This window comes from Bubalus kerabau, chromosome 2, assembly GCF_029407905.1.
Source record: "Bubalus kerabau isolate K-KA32 ecotype Philippines breed swamp buffalo chromosome 2, PCC_UOA_SB_1v2, whole genome shotgun sequence".
In the NCBI taxonomy this organism is placed as follows: Eukaryota; Metazoa; Chordata; class Mammalia; order Artiodactyla; family Bovidae; genus Bubalus; species Bubalus kerabau.
This window is the reverse complement of record NC_073625.1, coordinates 112,092,961-112,115,350: the sequence shown is the minus strand read 5'-3', so window position 1 is coordinate 112,115,350 and position 22,390 is coordinate 112,092,961. Positions and strand designations below refer to the sequence as shown.

Here is a 22,390-nt window from a genome sequence, read left to right as displayed (position 1 = left end):
GACATTCCTCCAGGGGATCTTCCCAACAAAGGGATTGAACCCATGTTTCCTGCATTGCAGGCAGATTCTTTACAATCTGAGCCACCAGGGAAGCATAAGTATGTATGACACAACATAAAAATAAATGGGAAAACCAGAATAACAGGAAAATGAACATGAAATAAAGGTGACACAAATTTGGTTTCAGATTATTTTCTATCAAAACCAATTTTATCTCTGATTTAAGTCAGTGTTTCAAACTAGTGATTGATGAACTCTCAGTAGTTCACAAAGATATTCTAGAGATTCATGTCATTAAACATAGTTGATATTGACTTGTAAATCAATAAATAAGACAATTAACAAAATATACATACTTCATTTCAAAAGAAAAGCATTTGAGAACATAAAATGATTAGATGATCATACTCAAGACTCAGTCACTCCACTAAATATTACTTGCTGTGCTGATGATTTTTACTATAATATGACACTGAATGTTCAAACAACCACACAATTGCACTCATTTCAAATTCTAGCAAAGTAATGCTCAAAATTCTTCAAGCTAGATTTCAACAGCACATGAACCAAGAACTTCCAGATGTACAAGCTGGATTTAGAAAAGGCAGAGGAAGCAGAGATCAAATTGCCAAGATTCACTGGATCATAGAAAAAGGAATAGAATTCCAGAAAAACATCTACTTCTGCTTCATTAACTATGCTAAAGCCTTTGACTGTGTGGATCACAACAAACTGTGGATTTCTTTAAGAGATGGGAATACCAGAACACCTTACCTGCCTTCTGAGAAACCTGTATGCAGGCCAAGAAGTAACAGAACCGAACATGGAACAAAAGACTGGTTCAAAATTAGGAAAGGAATATGTCAAGGCTGTATATTGTCACTCGGCTTATTTAAATTATATGCACAGTACATCATGCAAAATGCTGGCCTGAATGAAATGTAAGCTAGAATCCAGGTAGCCAGGAGAAATATCACCAACCTCAGATATGCAGGTGATACCACTCTAATGGCAGAAAACAAAGAGGAACTAAGGCGCCTCTTGATGAGGGTTAAAGAGGAGAGTAAAAAAGCTGGCTTAAAACTCAACATTCAAAAAACTAAGATCATGGCATCTGCTCCCACCACTTCACAGCAAGCAGAAGGGGAAAAAGCAATAGATTTTATTTTCTGGGGCTCCAAAATACTGTGAATGGCAACTGCAGCCATGCAATTAAAATATATCTGCTCCTTGGAAGGAAAGTGATGACAAGCCTAGACAGCATATTAAAAAGCAGAGACATAACTTTACTGACAAAGTTCTGCATAGTGAAAGCTATGGTTTTTCCAGTAGTCATGTATGGATGCGAGAGTTGCAATAAGACTGAGCACCGTTGAGACTTGTGAAATATGGTGCTGGAGAAGACTCTTAAGTGTCCCTTGGACTGCAAGGAGATCCAACCAGTCAATCCAAAAGGAAGTCAACCCTGAACATTCATTGAAAGGACTGAGGCTGAAGCTGAAGCTCAAATATTGTGGCCACCTGATGCAAAGAGCCAACTCAATGGAAAAGACCCTGATGCTGGGAAAGATGGAAAGCAAAAGAAGAAGGTGACAGCAGAGGATGAGATGGTTAGATAGCATCACCAACTCAATGGATGTGAATCTGAGCAAACTCTTGGAGATAGTGAAGGACAGGGGAGCCTGGCATGCTACAATTCATGAGGTTACAAAGAGTTGGACATGACTTATGGACTGAACAACAACAAAAACAACCAGAAAACATAACAAAATGGCAAAAAGCACATGCCTATCAATAATCACTTTAAGTGGAAGTAAACTCAAGGCCCCAACAAAAAGACACAGGGTAGCTAAACAGATAAAAATAAATAAATAAATACTCATCTATATGCTGTCTACAAGAGACTCAGTTCAGAGCTAAAGACACACACAGACTGAAAGTTAAAGGATGGAAAAAGATGTTCCATTCAAACAGAATGAAAAGAAAGTAGGGGTAATACAACTCATATCAGCAAAATAGACTTTAAAACAAAGACTGTAACTAAAGGAAAAGAAGGGCATCACATAATGTTAAGGGGTTCAATCCCAAAAGAGGAAATAATATTAATAAATATATACATGTACCTAACATAGGAGGAACTAAATATATAAGCCAAATAATAACAGACATAATAAAAGCAGAAATTGCTGTAACAAGTATTAGCAGGGGATTTTAATACCCAACTTACAACAATGAATAAATCACGCAGACAGAAAATCAAAAAGAAAACACTGGCCTTCAATGATACTTTGACAGTTGAACTCAAAAGACATTTACTAAGCATTCCATCCAGAAACTACAGAATATGCACTTTTCAAGAGCACATGGAATATTCACAAGGACATATCACACAGTAGGCCACAAAACTCATCTCAATAAATTTAAGGAGAGTAGAATCACATCAAGTATCTTTTCTGACCATAAGGGTATGAAACTAGGTATCAATTATAGGATGAAAGGTGGAAAAGACGCAAACACTTGAAGACTAAACAATAGGTTGCTAGAAAATCAATGGGTCAATGAACAAGTCAAAGAGGAAATTTAAAGATGAGATGAATGAAAATAGAAACACAACTTCTCAAAATCTATGGGATGCAACAAATACAGTTGAGAAGTTTATAGCATTACAAGCCTACCTCAAGAAACAAACCAAAGTATAAAAAAAAAAACTATCTAGAAATCTAAGAGAATTACAAAAATAAAACAAAGCCCAACAATTAGAAGGAAGGAAATAATAAAGAAAAGGGGAGAGCCCAAGGAGAGAAATATATGAAACAGAGACACAAAAATGGGGGGAAAAAGTAAATGAAACTAAGAGGTTAACTTTTTAAAGATAAAGAAAATTGATGAACTTTTAGCCAGATTTATCAAGAAAAAAAGAGGGCCCAAATAAATACAATAAAAAATGAACAAGAAGTTTTGAAAGATATCACAGAAAGGCAATAACTGAAGAATACTACAAACATTTATATGACAACTTGGACAGTCTAGAAGAAATGCACAAACTGCAAGAAATGTAAAATATCCCAAGAAAATGTAGAAAATATGAAAAGACCAATTACCAGTAATGAAACTGAATCTGCAATTAAATTAAAAAAAAAAAAAAAAAAAAAAAAAACCTCCCAACAAAGTTCAGGATCACATAGCTTCACACTGGAATTCTACCAAACATTTAAGGATGAATTGGCACTTATCCCTTTCAAACTCTTTCAAAAAATTAAAGAGAAAGGAACACTTCCAAACTCATTCTTTGAATCCAGTATTACACTGATATCAAACCCAAAGACATTACAAAAAAGGAAATTACAGGCCAATAAATCTGAAAAATACAGATGCAAAGATCCTCAACAAAATATTAACAAAAAAAATTCAACAGCATATAAAAAGAATCTTATGCCATGATCAAATGGGATTTCTTCCAAGAGTGCAAATTTGGTTCAGTATCTGAAAATCAATCACTGTGATACATCACATTAACTAAGGGAAGGATAAAATCACATGATCATTACAAAAGGTGCAGAAAAGGCATTTGACAAAGTTCAACAATCACTCATGATAAATAGTCTCATCAGTAGGTATAGAGGGAATATATCTCAACATAATAAAGGCCATATGTGACAAAACCACAGGTAAACGTTATAGTAAATGGTGAAAAGTACATGGCAAATACTTTTTCTCTAAGATCAAGAACAGGAAAAGAATGTTCATTCTTATTTAATATAAAATTGGAAGTCCTAAACACAGGAATCAGACAAGAAAAATAAATAAAAGGCATCCAAATTAGAAGGGAAGAAGTAAAACTGTCACTATTTGCAGATGACATGATGCTTCATATAAAAAACTCTAATGACTCCACTCAAAACTATTAACGCTAACAAGAATTCAGTAAGGATGCAGAAAAATGAATATATATAAATCAGCATGTCTATACATTAAAAATGACTATCAGAAAGAGAAAGCAAGGATACAATCCCATTTAAAGCTGCATCAAAATGTATAAAATACTTAGGAATATACTTAACCAAGGAGGTGAAAGACCTACACTCTGAAAACTATATGGCACTGATGAAATAAATTGAAGACAACATAAATAAGCATTAAGATGTTCTATGCTCATGGACTGGAAGAATTTATAGTATTAAAAAGTCTATACTACCCAAAGCAATCTACAGATTCAATGCAGTTTCTATCAAAATACCCACAGCATTTTTCACAGAACTAGAACAAATACCCCTAAAATTTGAATGGAACCACAAAAGACCCTGAATAATCAAAGTCATCTTGAGAAAGAACAAAGCTGGAGGTATTACATGCCCTGATTTAAAAAAATACTATAAAGCTAAAATAATCAAAACAATATGATGCTGCACAGAAACAGACAAATAGATCTATCAAACAGAACAGAAAGCCTAGATATAAACCCACACGCATATGGTCAATTAATCAACAACAAAGGAGGCAAGAATATAAAATGGGAAAAAGACAGTTTATTTACATAAGTTATGTAAAAGAATGAAACTAGACCATCTTCTCATAATTTATAAAAAAATAAACTCTATGGAGAAAACACTTAAACCTGAAATAGAAAAACTCATAGAAGAAAACACAAGCAATATGCTCTTTGAAATCAGTATCAGTAATACTTTTTGGATCTGTCTTCTCAGACAAGGACAAAAAGCAAAAATAAGCAAATGGCACTAAATCAAACTAAAAACTCTTTTGCCCAGAGAAGGAAAGCATCAATAAAAAGAAAAAAAAAAACAAAACTATGAAATGGAGAAAATATTTGCAAACAATGAGACGAACATCCAAAATATATAAGAACTCATACAATTCAGTACCAAAAAACAAACTACCTGATTAAAAAAAATGGTATTTTTCCAAAGAAGACATACAGACATCCAACAGGCACATGAAAAGAAGCTCAACATTACTAATTACCAACCACAATGATATCACCTCACACCTGTCAGAATGGCTGTGATCAAAAAGACCACAAATAATAAACAAGCATTTGCAAGGATGTGCAGAAAAGGGAACTCTTGTGCACTCTCGGGAGAATGTATATTGATGCAGCCACTCTGGAAAGCAGTATGGAGGTTCCTCAAAAAATTAAAAATTGAATTATTGTATGATCCAGCAACTCCAATCCTGGATATTTACCTAAAGAAAATTAAAACACTAATTTAAAAAGATATACACATCCCCAATGTTTACTGCGGCATCATTTACAATAGTTAAGATGTGAAGCAACCTAAGTGTCCATCAGCACATGAATGGATAAAGATGTGGTACACACACACACACAGGAATACTTCTCAGCCACAAAAAAGAATGAAATCATGCCAATTGTGATAGCATGAACGAACCTGGAGAGCAGTATGCTGAGTAAAACAAGTCAGATTAAGAAAGATAAATAGTATATGTTTTCTTATATATGTGGAATCTAAAAATAGTAAAACAAATATATAACAAAACAGAAAAAGATTCACAATACAGAGAACAAAACTAGTGGTTGCCAGTGGGGAGGGCACTGGGGGAAGGAAGCAAAATAGGTGAAGAGTATTAAGAGGTATAGCACAAGCAATGTAAACAATAATATCATAATAACTTTATATGGTGCATAATCTATAAAAGTATCAAATCATTATGTTGTATAGCTGAAACTAATTACTATTCTAAGTCAACTATACTTCAATTATACTTATTATATACTTCAACTATACTTCTTATATATTTTGAACAGAATGAAAAGGCAATAAGGTAGGACACTGAAAGATGAACTCCCCAGGTCAGTAGGTGCATGCTACTAGAGATCAGTGGAGAAATAACTCCAGAAAGAATGGAGAGATGGAGCCAAAGCAAAAACAACACCCAGTTGTGGATGTGACTGGTAATGGAAGTAAAGTCTGATGCTGTAAAGAGCAATATTGCATAGGAACCTGGAATGTTAGGTCCATGAATCAAGGTAAATTGGAAGTGGTCAAACAGGAGATGGCAAGAGTGAACATCAACACTTTTGGAATCAGCAAACTAAAATGGACCGGAATGGGCAAATTTAACTCAGATTACCATTATATCTTCTACTGTGGGCAAGAATCCCTTAGAAGAAATGGAGTAGCCATCATAGTCAACAAGAGAGTCCAATATTCAGTTCTTTGGTGTGATCTCAAAACCAACAGAATGATCTCTGTTTGTTTCCAAGGCAAACCTTTCAACATCAAGACAATCCAAGTCTATGTCCCGACCACTAATGCTGAAGAAGCTGAATGGTTCTATGAAGACCTACCACACCTTCTAGAACTAACATCCCAAAAAGATGTCCAGTTCATAGGACTGGAATGCAAAAGTAGGAAGTCAAGAAACACCTGGAGTAACAGGCAAATTTGGCCTTGGAGTACAGAATGAAGCAGGGCAAAGGCTAATAGAGTTCTGCCAAGAGAACGCACTGGTCATAGCAAACACCCTCTTCCAACAACACAAGAGAAAACTCTACACATGGACATCACCAGATAGTCGACACTGAAATGAGATTGATTATATTCTTTGCAGCCAAAGATGAAGAAGCTCTATAGAGTCAGCAAAAACAAGACCAGGAGCTGACTGTGGCTCGGATCATGAACTCCTTATTGCTTTAGGTGCAGAGTTAGGTTATTTATTTGACTTTTTTCTTGTTTCTTGAGGTAAGCCTGTATTGCTATGAACCTTCCCCTTAGCACTTCTTTTACAGTGTCCCATAGGTTTTGGGTTGTTTTCATTTTCATTCATTTCTATGCATATTTTGATTTCTTTTTTGATTTCTTCTGTGATTTGTTGGTTATTCAGCAGTGTGTTGTTCAGCCTCCATATGTTGCAATTTTTAATAGTTTTTCTCCTGTACTTGACATCTAATCTTATTGCATTATGGTCAGAAAAGATGCTTGGAATGATTTCAATTTTTTTTTAATTTACTAAGGCTAGATTTATGGCCCAGGATGTGATCTATCCTGAAGAAGGTTCCATGTGCATTTGAGAAAAAGGTGAAATTCATTGTTTTGGGGTGAAATGTCTTATAGATATCAATTAGGTCTAACTGGTCTATTGTATCATTTAAAGTTTGTGTTTCCTTGTTAATTTTCTGTTTAGTTGATTTATCCATAGGTGTGAGTGTGGTATAAAGTCTCCCACTATTATTGTGTTATTGTTAATTTCTCCTTTCATACTTGTTAGCATTTGTCTTACATATTGCGGTGCTCCTATGTTGGGTGCATATATATTTATAATTGTTATATCTTCTTCTTGGATTGATCCTTTGATCATTATGTAATGTCCTTCTTTTTTCTATTTTTTTATTTTTAAACTTTACAATATTGTATTAGTTTTGCCAAATATCGAAATGAATCCGCCACAGGTATACCTGTGTTCCCCATCCTGAACCCTCCTCCCTCCTCCCTCCCCATACCCTCCCTCTGGGTCGTCCCAGTGCACCAGCCCCAAGCATCCAATATCGTGCATCGACCTGGACTGGCGACTCGTTTCATACATGATGTGTCTTTTTTCACAGCCTTTATTTTAAAGTCTTTATCTTATATGAGTATTGCTACTCCTGCTTTCTTTTGGTCTCTATTTGCATGGAATATCTTTTTCCGGGCCTTCACTTTCAGTCTGTATGTGTCCCTTGTTTCGAGGTGGGTCTCTTATAGACAACATATATAGGGATCTTGTTTTTGTATCCATTCAGCCAGTCTTTGTCTTTTAGTTGGGGCATTCAGCCCATTTACATTTTAGGTAATTATTGATAAGTATGGTCCCATTGCCATTTACTTTGTTGTTTTGGGTTCGAGTTTATACACCCTTGTTGTGTTTCCTGTCTAGAGAAGATCCTTTAGCGTTTGTTGGAGAGCTGGTTTGGTGGTGCTGAATTCTCTCAGCTTTTGCTTGTCTGTAAAGCTTTTGATTTCTCCTTCATATCTGAGTGAGATCCTTGCTGGGAACAGTAATCTGGGCTGTAGGTTTTTCACTTTTTTCACTTTAAGTATGTCCTGCCATTCCCTCCTGGCCTGAAGAGTTTCTATTGAAAGATCAGCTGTTATCCTTATGGGAATCCCCCTGTGTGTTATTTGTTGTTTTTCCCTTGCTGCTTTTAATATTTGTTGTCTGTGTTTGATGTTTGTTAATTTGATTAATATGTGTCTTTGGGTGTTTTCGGAGAAGGCAATGGCACCCCACTCCAGTACTCTTGCCTGGAGAATCCCATGGATGGAGGAGCCTGGTAGGCTGCAATACAGTCCATGGGGTCACTAAGAGTTGGACATGACTGAGCGACTTCACTTGCACTTTTCACTTTCATGCATTGGAGAAGGAAATGGTAACCCACTCCAGTGTTCTTGCCTGTAGAATCCCAGGACGGGGGAGCCTGGTGGGATGCCATCTATGGGGTCGCACAGAGTCGGACACGACTGAAGTGACTTAGCAGTTGGGTGTTTTGCCTTGGGTTTATCCTGTCTGGGACTCTCTGGGTTTCTTGGACTTGGGTGAATATTTCCTTCCCCATTTTAGGGAAGTTTTCAACTATTATCTCCTCAAGTATTTTCTCATGGTCTTTCTTTTTGTCTTCTTCTGGGACTCCTATGATTCGAAAGTTGGGGTGTTTAACATTGTCCCAGAGGTCTCTGAGGTTGTCCTCATTTCTTTAAATTCTTTTTTCCTCTCTGCTTCATTTATTTCTACCATTCTATCTTCTGCCTCATGTATCCTATCTTCTGCCTCCATTATTCTACTGTTGGTTCCCTCCAGAGTGTTTTTTATCTAGTTTACTGCATTATTCATTATATATTGAAACTTTTTTATTTCTTCTAGGTCCTTGTTAAACCTTTCTTGCATCTTCTCAATCCTTGTCTCCAGGCTATTTATCTGTAACTCCGTTTCGTTTTCAAGATTTTGGATCATTTTCACTACCATTATACAGAATTCTTTATCAGGTAGATTCTCTATCTCTTCCTCTTTGGTTTGGTTTGGTGGGCATTTATCCTGTTCCTTTACCTGCTGAGTATTTCTCTGCCTTTTCATCTTGTTTGTATTGCTGTGTTTGGGGTGGCCTTTCCATATTCTGGCAGTTTGTGGTTCCTCTTTATTGTGGAGGTTCCTCACTGTGGGTGGGGTTGGACGGGTGGCTTGTCAAGGTTTCCTGGTTAGGGAAGCTTGTGTCAGTGTTCTGGTGGGTGGAGCTGGATTTCTTCTCTCTGGAGTGCAATGAAGTGTCCAGTAGTGAGTTCTGAGATGTCAGTGGGTTTGGTGTGACTTTGGGCAGCCTGTATATTGAAGCTCAGGGCTATGTTCCTGTGTTGCTGGAGAATTTGTGTGGTATGTCTTGCTCTGGAACTTGTTGGCCCTTGAGTGGTGCTTGGTTTCAGTGTAGGTATGGAGGCTTTTGATGAGCTCCTATCAATTAATGTTCCCTGGAGTCAGGAGTTCTCTGGTGTTCTCAGGATTTGTACTTAAGCCTCCTGCCTCTGGTTTTTAGTCTTATTCTTACAGTAGCCTCAAGACTTCTCCATCTCCTTTCGAAGACAATGGGCTGCCTTTCTGGGTGCCTGATGTCCTCTGCCAGCATTCAGAAGTTGTTTTGTGGAATTTGGTCAGCATTCAAATGTTCATTCAATGAATTTGTGGGGGAGAAAATGGTCTCCCCATCCTATTTCTCCGCCATCTTAGGACCACCCCCCCAGGTTATATTCTTCAACTTGGCTTGAATAAAATTTTTCATTTCTTTCAAAAATTGACTATTGATTAATTTTTCACCAAAATACAAATTTACACCAAAATATGAAAGAAATAAAATTTGTCTATATTGCTATCCTTTTATGCACAGACTATTTCAAATAATTTAAAGACAGTTACTGAAAGCAAACATTCGGTGATGTAGTTGGATACAAAATAACAAAAATAAATAGTATTTTATATGGGCTTCCCTGGTGGCTCAGAGAGCAAAGAATCTGTCTGCAATGCAGGAGACCTGGGTTTGATCTCTGGGCTGGGAAGATCCCCTGGAGAAGGGAATGGTTACCCACTCCAATATTCTTGCCTGGAGAATTCCATGGACAAAGGAGCTTGGTGGGCTACAGTCTACGGGGTTGCAAAGAGTCGGATACAACTGAGTGATTAACACATATACACTAACAATTAATTATGAAACAGATTTTAGGAAAATTAATTCATAGGAGCAATAAAGTCTGTAAGGGACTTAAAATTAAGCTAACAAAAGATATGTGTGACTTTTTTGTGAAAAAGTTGTAAAGCTATACAGAAAGACATAAAAGAAAGCCAAAGTAAATATATCTTGTTTATAAGATGAAAAGATAAAACACTCATGTCTTAATGATGTACATATTCTCTAAATTCATCAATATGTCCATGTTTAAGAGTCCCAACAAGGATTTACATAGAGTTTGATAAGCTAATCCTAAAACTCATATAGTAGAATAAATGGTCATAAAAGAAAACAAGATGAGAAAATGAGAATGGAGAGGGGCTACCAAATATCAAGATATTTAGTAAAGATATTATAACTAATAAAGTGTGCCATCAGTAGAATAATAGATAAATGTATCAATGCAACAGAGAAAAAAGCCCAAAGACCCACTCAAAAGTAAGAACTTGATATATAAGTGAGATGTCCTTATAAATCAGTGTAAACTGAATTGGCTATTCAATAAATAAATAATTTGTATATAAAAATGAAAGCATACCCTTATAACAAACCACCATAAATAAATTACATATAGATTAAAATCAAATTGTGAAACAGAAAGCCTTAAAACTGATAGAAAAAATAAAACTGCATTTTCCCTTAGGAAGGGAAATATCTAGCAGGTAACAAACAAAATGCAGGAGTCAAATGGAAAACTGATAAGACTGAATACATTCAAATCAAGAATTTGTATGTGACAAAGGCTATTGATGGAAAAACTAAACTACAGGAAGTCAAGAGATTTATTCAAGGTTATATGATAATAAGCAGTGGATCACAATACAAACACAGTCTTCTGCCTCTAACACTAATTTATTTTGCATTCCTTTTAATTTCTAATTACCCAACTAACACACATTATAGTTTTTCATAAAAATTTGAACAATACAAGTAAAATGTGAGTATTTTTGACCATTTTCCTCAATGCCAATCACTAGTATCCTTCCCAGATTTGTACATCTTCTTTGGGGCTTTTTCCCTTGAATATTTAAATATGTAAGTAAAAACATAAATTCATTATTCAAGTGATTTTATACTAACCTTACTGTTCTACATCTTTTGTTTAAAAAATATGGCTTGAAGAATCTTCCTTATCAGAATAGCATTCCACAGTATGTATATAGTATCATTCATTTATTCAATTTTTTATTAATAGACCTTTAGGCTATTTTCAATATTTTGCCTGTTGGTCCTATAAATAGGATAAATATCTGAAATGGATTTTCTATCAACATATTTTAAATGTTGACAACAAATTGCCCATACTGGTATGTATGGGCATAATCATGATTGCTATGTCTAGATGCTCATTTTTCAATTCCTGTTCCATTACTTGATTAGGTCTTAAAATTTTTTTCAAACTGAATACCAACTGACCAAAGCCAGTTATTTAATAGTTTATCATACCCTGAAATATCTTCTCTAAAATACACAAAATTCTCCCAAATACCTGAATCGTTTCTAGAATATCTCTTTAGATCCATTGGCTTTCTTGTATTGCCCTGTACCAATATCACAATGTTATTCATTAAAAAAAAAAATTTTTTTGGCTATTCTTAAACATTTCATTTTTCTTATGAATTTAAAAACCAGCTTGTAAATTTTTTAAAAATAAGTAAATTCTCCATACCTACTTTACTAAGGGCTTGTATCATCAAAGGATGTTGAATTTTGTCAAATTCTTTTTCTGTGTCTATTGAATTGAGTGTGATTTTTTATTCTTCCTTTTGTTACTGTTGTGTATCACACTGATTTGCAATGTCAAACCATCCTTGCACTCCTGGGAAAAATCTTACTTGATCATAGTGTATGATCTTCTTAACATATTTTTGGATTCTGTTTCCTAAAGCTTTGCTGAGAATTTTTACATCTATATTCATCAAAGATACTGACCTGTAATTTTCTTTTTTTGTAATGTATTTGTCTGGTTTTGGTATCAGGGTAGCACCAGACTAGTAGAATGATATTTGGAGTGTGCTGTCATCTTCAAATTATTTTTTTTTTTGAATAGTTTGGGATGATAAGTATAAGTCCTTCTTTATATGTCTGTCAGAATTCTTCTGTGAAACCATCCAATCCTAGATGTTCTTGTGCTGGGAGTTTTTTTTTTTTAGTTACAAATTCAAGTCCACTCCCAGTGACTGGTCTACTTAAATTATGTTTTCTCTTGATTCAGTCTGGTAGGTTGTATGTTTTTAGAAATATGTCCACTTTATCTAGGGTGTCCAATTTGTTGGCATATTACTATTGTATTATTATTTTGTATGTAGTATTCTCTTATATTTTTTTGTATCTCTGTGGTATCAGCTGCTATTTCTCCTAACTTTTTATTTTGTTTATTTGAGTTGTCTCTCTTTTCTTTTTGGTGAGTTTGACTAAAGGATTATTAATTTTATTTATCTTTATAAAAAATCAGCTCTTGGTTTTGCTGATATTTTCTATTGGTTTTTTAATCTCTATTTTATGCATTTCCTCTCTTACCTTTATTATTTACTTCCTTCTACTAACTTTGGGCTTTGTTTCTTTTTCTAATTTCTTTAGGTGGTAGGTTAGATGGTTTGAGGGTTTTTTTTGCGTTTAGCCTGCATCACTATAAACTTTCCTCTAAGAACTCTTTGCTGGATTCCATCGATTCTAGAGTGTTTTGGGGTTTTCTCATTGTCTCATCAGTTTTTTTGTAGCATGTTGTTAAGTCTCCACATGTGTGATCTTTTCCCATTTTTCTCTCTGTAATTGATTTCTAGTTTTATACTGTTTTGGTTGGGAAGAAATGTTTGGTATAATTTCCATTCTCTTAAATTTGTTGAGACATGTTTTGTGGCCTAGCTTTTGATCAATCCTCAACATAATAAAGGTTCTTTATGACAAACCCACAAGTAATATCATACTCAACAGCAAAAAGTGGAAAGACTTTCATATAAATTCAGGAATAAGACAAGGATACCCACTCTTGCCACTTCTATTTAACATAATATTAGAATTCCTAGTCACAGGAATCAGGCAAGAAAAATAATTAAAAGGAATTCAAGTTGAAAGCAAGGAAGTAACTCTATTGGCAGATGACATGATACTTTATATAGAAAATCCTAGAGTCTCCACCCCAAAACTATTAGAAGTAATAAATGAATTTAGAAAAGTTGTAGGTTACAAGATTAATATATAGAAACCTGTTGCTTTTCTGTACAATAACAATGAACTATCAGGGAGTAAAAGACAATGCCATTTAAAATCCCATGAAAAAGAATAAAATACCTGGAAATAAACAACCAAGGAGATAAAATAGCTACACATTAAAAACTATAAAACACTGCAGAAACAAACAGAAAATGATACAAAGAAATGAAAAGACATCCTGAGCTCTTGAACTGGAATAAATAATTTTGTTAAAATGTCTATACACTCAAAGCAATCTACAGATTTAATGCAGTTTCTATCAAAATACTCATGAGATTTTTTTTTTTACGTAACTAGAACAAATATCCTAAAATTCATATGGAATCACAAAAGATGCTAAATTGCCAAAACAATCTTGAAAGGAAAAAACAAAGCTGGAGGTAACATGCTCCCAGACTTCAGACTATACTACAAGGCTATAATAATGAAAAAAGCATGGCACAGGCACAAAACAAGACATATACAACAATAAAACAGAATAGAGATTCCAGAAATAAACCCTTGCATCTACGGTCAATTGATATACAGCAAAGGAGGCAAAAATATAAAATGGTGAAAAGACAGTCTCTTCAATAAGTGGTTCTGGGAAAACTGGAGAGCTACATGTAAAACAGTGAGAATAGAAGATTTCCTCATACCATATACAAAAATAAACTCAAAATGGATTAAAGATATAATGTAAGTCCTGAAACTATAAAACTCCTAGAAAAAAAATAGGAAGAACACTTGACATAAATTGTAGCAATATTTATTTTTTTAAAAACTGTATCCTAAGGCAAAAGAAACAAAGCAAAAATAAACAAATGGGGCCAAATTAAACTTAAAAGCTTTCACACAGCAAAGGAAACCACTGACAAATAAACAGACAACCAACAAAATGGGAGAAAATATTTGCAAATGATATGACTAAGAAATTGATACTCAAAATACATAAACAACTCATACAACTCAATATTTTAAAAAAACAAACAACCCAATTTAAAAATGGGTAAAAGACCTAAATAGACCTTTTTCCAAAGAAGACATACAGACAGCAAACAGGGACATGAAAAGATGCTTAACATTGCTAATTACTGCTGCTGCTAAGTCGCTTCAGTCATGTCCGACTCTGTGCGACCCCATAGACGGCAGCCCACCAGGCTACCCCGTCCCTGGGATTCTCCAGGCAAGAACACTGGAGTGGGTTGTCATTTCCTTCTCCAATGCATGAAAGTGAAAAGTGAAAGTGAAGTCGCTCAGTTGTGTCCGACTCTTAGCGACCCCATGGACTGCAGCCTACCAGGCTCCTCCATCCATGGGATTTTCCAGGCAAGAGTACTGGAGTAGGGTGCCATCGCCTTCTCCATGCTAATTACTAGAGAAATGCAAAGCAAAACCGCAATGAGATATCACCTCGTACCTGTCAGATGACTGTCATCAAAAAGTCCATAGATAACAAATATTGGAGGGGATGTGGAGAAAAGGGAACCCTTGTACATGTTGGTCAGAATGTATATTAGTCCTGCCACTATGGAAAGAAGCATGAAAGTTTCTCAAGAAACTAAAATCAGAACTACCATATAATCCAGCAATTCCACTCCTGGGTATATATATTAAGAAAATGAACACATAATTCAAAGAATACATGCACCCCAATCTTTAGAACAGTGCTATTTATGATAGCCAAGATATGGAAGCAATCCAAGCAGTACAGGAGACCTGGGTTCGATTCCTGGGTCAGGAGGATCCCCTGGAGAAGGATATAGCAACCCACTCCAGTATTCTTGCCTGAAGAGTCTCTGGCAGACTACACTCCATGGGGTCAAAAGAGTCGGACACAACTTAGTTACTAAACCGCCACCATTTATGATAGCCAAGATATGGAAGCAACCCAAGTGTCCACGAATAGATGAACACATAAAAAGAATCTGGCAGTTATATATACACACATATATATACAATGAAATATAATTCAGCATAGAAAGAAACAAAACTCTACCAATTGCAGCAACACAGATGGACTTAGAGAACATTATGCTTAGTAAAATTATTCAAACACAAATACTATATGTCACTTAAATTTGCAATCTAAAAATAATACAAATAAGTATATACAGCAAAGCAGAAATAGATTCACAGAAACAAAAAATAAACTAGTGATTACCAGAATGGAGATGGAAGGGGGAGGGGTAAATTAGGAGTACAGGATTAAGAGATAAAAACTATTATCTATAAAATAGATAAGCAACAAGGGATATACATATAACATAGGGAATTAGAGCCATTATCTTTTAATAACTTTTAGTGGAATATAATCTGTAAACATATTTAATTATTATATTTTATACATGAAACTAATATAATAATGTAAGTCAACCAAATTTCAATTTAAAAAGTAAATCTGAATGACACTTGATTGGAATTACACTATTTATAAATCAATTTGAAGAAATTCAGTGTACTTTCTCTTACTATCAGGGGACTTGTCTTTCAGGCTCAGTATTTATTAGGCTAATCCAGTTTCTATTATTTAAAAATAAAGAACCAAATCTATATAATTTATTTGTGTGTTTTATTTAGTACTTAGCAAAAATATATACATTTGAAGAGATAATATTGATAATGAAAGTGACACTTTAGAGCTTTTATCAACTTTGTTTCTCATCATTAAAGTATGCATGCTCAGTTGCTCAGTTGTGTTTGAGTCTTTACAACCCTATGGACTGTAGCCTGCCAGGCTTCTCTGTCCATGGGATTCTCCAGGCAAGAATACTGTTGTGTTGCCATGTCTTCCCTCCAGGCGATCTTCCTGACCCAAGGGTCAAATCATTAAAAGAAAATTATGAATAATGGAAATTATTAAATATTATTTCTGCAATCTGAGAACATTTTCTATATTATCTATTTATAAAATTAAGATTGGCTAATTTACGATTACTTAATATTGCTGTTTATCATTACCATTACTGAATATCATGGGCCAATGATTAATGATATTGATAATATTTTTAACTTTAAGCATAAAATACTTGATAATTAAAATTGTTCTATATGTTATATGCCTTCCTCAAAATTCTGCCACTAGTAGTAAAGAACCCACCTGCCAGTACAGGAGACATAAGAGACCCGGGTTCAACCCCGAGGTCAGGAAGATCCTCTGGGGGAGGAATGGCAACCCACTCCAATATTCTTGCCTGGAGAATCCCAGAGACACAGAAGCCTGGTGGGCTATGGTCCATGGGGTTGCAAAGAGTTGGACATGACTGAAGTGACTTAGCACAACACAGCACATGCGTTATATGCCTTTCTCAAAATTTTATAATTAAATATCAACTTAACTCTAGGTGAAACTAATAATTCAATTTGGAACCATTATTAGTGTAAATAATACATTCATTCATTTGCTCATTCATTCATTCAACATGTTTTAATTTTAGATTACACTGAATGCATTGTACTAGATGTTACATATAAAATAACAGTAAGAAACACCTTTATTCAAGAATAAGAAAAATAAATTCAAGAATAATGGTATTGTAATACTCACTTTCCCTTCATCTCTTGGACTATCACTTAAATGCACAACTGGACCTGGATGAGTCTTTGTGGATCTGTTAAATCAATTCAAGAGAGTCACTTTAAAAAGACATTAAAACACTTTACCATTAGAGACTGAAATAAAGGAATTAAGATTACAGTGAAATATACTCCCAATATTCTGGAGCTTAGCATAAACTAATTTGAGCTCTTGGTTGTTTTTCTTTAAGACTATTTTTCTTTTCCCTACTAACTCTATTAAAGTAGGACTATTTTTAAAAATCTGGTTTAAGAACATTGATCCACATAACAATGGCATTCTTCATTATCTTATATGCTTATCTGTGTGTTGCTAGATCTGCTTCTCTGAAAATTTAAGAATGAAGTTGTACTTATACAGACAAAAGGACTTATATAACCACAAGGGTGATGCTGTAAACTGCAAAGTACATATCAAATTTAAAATTTCCTTTGACAAGAAATTTCTGATTTTGCTTCTAAAGGGTAGTCAGGGGCTCCTTTGATCTACAAATAGACTCTTGCCAGTGACAGCTATCTTACAAAAATCTGAGAAATTGGGGAAACCTACTTCACTGGTTATGTCTCATTTATCTGGTTAACTAGGATAATCAATAACAGCCTAAGAGCATACTATTAAAAGGATCTTTGCTCTGCTAATCTGACTTTAAATTTATCCTATTCCAATATTTGGCATGTTTTTAATGTTTCCTACCTTAACAGATACCACCACTGAGTATGATTATATCACAATTAAATATGACATGAACTGATATGACATAGATGATTGCTCATTTTTCCACATCCTGTCTTCAATGAACTAATTGTGCTAGATTAACCCTATTATAAGTATACTTGACATAGTTATAATTTATTTCTTAGGCACAGGTGAAAACCATTAAATATTCTGCACAAAACAAGAAAATTTAAATTTTAGAAATTCTTTGGAGTCAGACAAAAGTGACAAATTATGTAACTCCAGGTTCCCCAGATACAACTCCCTAGAGTAACTCAAAGAATTATTAATAAATACATATTTATTACACATCTTATCAGTGGTTTTGTTCTAAATTTTTTCACTTAAAAATGGAGATGATAGCAGTGGACCTACTGAATAATAGTGAGGAATAGAATACACATACAACACTTAACATAATACCAAAACATAGTACTCAATAAATAGTATGTATTAAGTTTGTTGTAAATCATTGGAATAATTTGATACTAGAGTTACTACTTGCATTCTAGGATATGTTCAGGAAGAAACAGCTTCATGAAAAGTTTATATAGTTTTTTGCAGTTCTCCTATATTTATATGTAATATATCATTCACATATAAATGCACTGCTTTATTACCGTATAAAGGCCTCTGATAAAAGACAATGTCCTTCAATTATCTTTTGGTAACTAATAATATCCAATAAACCAAAATTCCTATGTCTCTTGTGTTTGATTGGAACAACAAGTACCAAAGTGTACTCCATGATAAACTAGTGAATATATAAGGTGTTTCACATAAAGAGTGTTCTATATAAAAAAAAAGTCTGGGAAAGTCTGAATTAAAGTTCAATATTTTGCTTTTCTTTTACAGAACTTCTTAGAGACATGATATGCAAATCAACACTGCAAATCTGACCATATGCAAGTTAGACCATATGCAAGACTAACTTATCAGACTCTACAAAACACTTAAGTTTAGAAAAAAATCTAGAGTTAAAGTTATTTGTAATAACTTTTTCAGGCTATAGAAGAGATTTTTTTTAATTGTAAAAAATAAAAGAACCCTGAAAGTTAGAAGATAACAGAAGTTAAAAGGAAAACTCTCATTTCTCTACATGACTATTAATATTTTGATGTATTTTTTTCTGACTTTTCTCACCAACATTGAATTTTCAAAAACTACCAAGCATTCTTTGCAAAAATTATGGCCATTAGAAACTACTTAAAAAGCAATTGTGTACTATGGATTCTGTAAATCTCATAAAAATTGCTTTAGACAGAATTATCAATGAACTTAAATTCATGGGACAGTCATCTAAACAATGCCCAGTAATTCTAAAATCCCTATTTATTTCTCTTCCTTCCATTCATCACAATGGCTTTGTGATAGTTTCTTTTGTGGACTTTCTCTTTCCATATCTTAAATACTGGTATTCCTTTGTATTCTATTCTAGACTGAAATGTATTCCCATATTATATATGATCATGAATTCAAGAGACCACAGGAGCCAGGTAGGTATTGCAAATCAGTTCAATAGGCTGAATAAGAACTGTGCCAAACTGGATAGCACATTGAATGTGAATGTGTTAGTCGTTCAGTCATATCCAACTCTTTGAGATCCCACAGACTGTAGCCCACCAGGATCCTCCGTCCATGGGATCCTCTATGCAAGAATACTGGAATGGGTTGCCATGCCCTTTTCCAGGGGATCTTCCTGACCCAGGGATCGAACCTGAGTCTCCTGCATTGCAGGCAGATTCTTAACCTCCTGAGCCACCAGGGAAGCCCATATGTGAATGATAACGCACTACCCACCTACAAAAGGAAAGTTGTTAGTTTCAGTTGATTACTGGCTGTCATGCAAGAATACTAGTCTGGGATTGTTTCATTAGGAATTGTTTTATGAAAAGCTGGAAATTCAATTTTTCATCTCTATTCTACCAGTTCTTAAATACTGGAAACTAATAATTCAGAATATACTTAAATACTTTGATGGGCAAACAAAACATACCCATGAGTCAAAACTGGTTCATTGCCTACAAGTTTGCTACCTCATTTATATACATTCTCCATGTACAATCTCATATATTCTCATAGTTCCAATGTCTATGTAAATTCTGATGTCATTAGGTTCAGAATATACATATAGAATATTCTGATATATTCCATATATCCCACATCCTTCCATTCTCCTATATCTATTCCATTTGAATAACGTAAAAATACACACAACTCAACCTACCTAAAATTGAGCTCATTATTTTACTCCCAAGCTACTTAATCTCCTTTCTTTCACTAAATGACACCTTTGTCTACATATTTAAGCCAAATACTCACTCAATTCTCTATTATTCTTACATCTTCCCACAAGACCCAAGTATTGCTATTCTGTCTTCTAACTATTTCTTTAATGTGTTAGCTTATCTTCACTCCTAAATCCTCCATAATTTTTGCCAAGAACGGTCTTTTCTCTTTTCAATGATTTCTCCATACCTGCATTCAGAGTAGACTTTTTTTTTTTTTTAAACTTTACATAATTGTATTAGTTTTGCCAAATATCAAAATGAATCCACCACAGGTATACATGTGTTCCCCATGCTGAACCCTCCTCCCTCCTCCCTCCCCATTCCATCCCTCTGGGTCGTCCCAGTGCACCAGCCCCAAGCATCCAGTATCGTGCATCGAACCTGGACTGGCAACTGGTTTCATGCATGATATTTTACATGTTTCAATGCCATTCAGAGTAGACTTTTTAAGTGCAAGTTTGGTCAAGTGAATTTTTCTCTTAAAACTCGTCAAAACCTAGCTCCTGACCTTAGATGAAGTCCAAATGCTCAAACTGGCTTATAAGACTTTCTTTTTTTTTTTTTTTTTTTTTGCTGTTCCCTTGTTTTTATTATTTTTTTAATTTAATTTTATTTTATTTTATTTTATTTTTTTAACTTTCAATATTTTAAGACTTTCATACTATGCATCTTTACTATCTTCTCAGCTTTATCTCTTGCCATCCTTTCTCCTAGCCATTCCCAACTAACTAAAATCCTTAAAATTTCTGTGCATGGAACAAAACCTCTCTCACTCTCTATCCTTTAACATTTCTGTTTCCTCCCTTGGAAACCCCTCTCCCCCAGCTGATTCTCCACTCATCTAACTGAGACTCATCCTTCAGATCTCATGGATGTAACTTCCTTCACAGATACTTCTCTGAGACCTCACATCTATATTAGGCATCCTTCTTACAAAATTTGCAACATTATATTTCCAATATAGTATAATTGCCTTTTTACTTAATCTCACCTTTATTACACTGGAATCTCCAAGAAGAGAGAAATTATGTCTTCCTAGTTTATACTGGTTTCTAGGAGCTAGAGTATCATAGTGCTCAGAAAATATATTTGAAGACTGTAAGCCTTATATTTATTATTTAGTTCTAAACTTCATGTTCAAATTTTTAATCACATGTAGAAAAATAGGTTCCCCCCCTTTTTTTTAAAGCTGGTACTGCTCTGCAGAAACACCTATCTCTGTGCTATAGCCTGGAATATATTTTCCAATTAAATTTTTTAATGTCATTTTGTTATACTACTATTTTATAAAGACATTATTATAAAGACTATTTTCTATAGACATTATTGTTTCTACAGACATCACAAAAATGGCCTCCAGTTTCCAAATAACTAACATATACACTATGAGAACACGAACAATTTATAATTATGAGAACTGCCTACAATTACAATTGGGAGACGTCACTGAAAACACAAACAAGCTAAAAAGACAAAGCACTGAATGAAAAGTATTTCAAGAACTTAAAATAGAAATAATCTCACATCTTAAAGATAATTCTGCATTTCTCACACTTAAAATGTCCTGTTAAAATTTGTGTAAAGTTCTAATTATAAAATGACTTGTCTTAATTAAATGCATATTTTATTACTGTCCCAAACTCTTAACACATATTACTAAGTGGTTTGCATTTCCTAATGTATCTCAAGAGGTTGAGAGCAATTAAAAGACTGACTGTTCTGGGAAGTTGGAAGTTGGGATTTAAAATTATATCTATCTCAGTGGGACTATATTACCATGGAACACACTTTTGGAAATCTGACCTAAATAAAGCAATAAACAGTCAGGATATAAGGTGGCTACTAATAATTTCTTGAGGATATTTCAAGGTTATTTTCAGAGGTACATACAACTTCATAAAACACTATATTTATATAAATGGAAGAGTCTATTCAGAATCACATGTATAAGATATTATGAAAAATAAAAATGCCTTATTTTATTTCTTTAATTTCTCCCAGTTTTATCCTCCTTTATAACATACATTTTAAAATCTTCATTAGTTCAGAAAATATAAAGTGTATAGACTATGTAAACACATATAGGGTATAAGTCATAGTTCAGGTAGTATTAATCTGAATGATGAAAAGGATTTGTTAAGTAAATGAATATAGAAATAACACTGTAAGAATGGTGAAATATTTGATCTGTTTACAAAAAAATACTTCTTAAGTACTTTAACAGCATTGGACTGAACACAAATCTATTACTATTTGTAACTAATAGTAAATTTGTATAAAATCTCTATCTCTTGGGTTTACTTGTGTCTATCAGTATCCCAAAACATTATGAAAACAAATATTAAGCTGAATATTGTGTAATGCTTTTATAGACTTAAATTATAGGGG

General features: G+C 34.1%; 1 protein-coding gene across 15 annotated transcripts in view; it reads right to left on the bottom strand.

Moving 5' to 3' along the window:
• STXBP5L (syntaxin binding protein 5L) overlaps positions 1-22,390 on the bottom strand; it is a 466,532-nt gene that overhangs the window by 196,252 nt on the left and 247,890 nt on the right. For all 15 annotated transcript variants that reach the window (XM_055568317.1, XM_055568321.1, XM_055568318.1 and 12 more), the window contains one exon: positions 16,968-17,031. In XM_055568317.1, the coding sequence (XP_055424292.1) occupies positions 16,968-17,031 (64 nt within the window). The remainder of the gene's footprint in view (positions 1-16,967; positions 17,032-22,390) is intronic.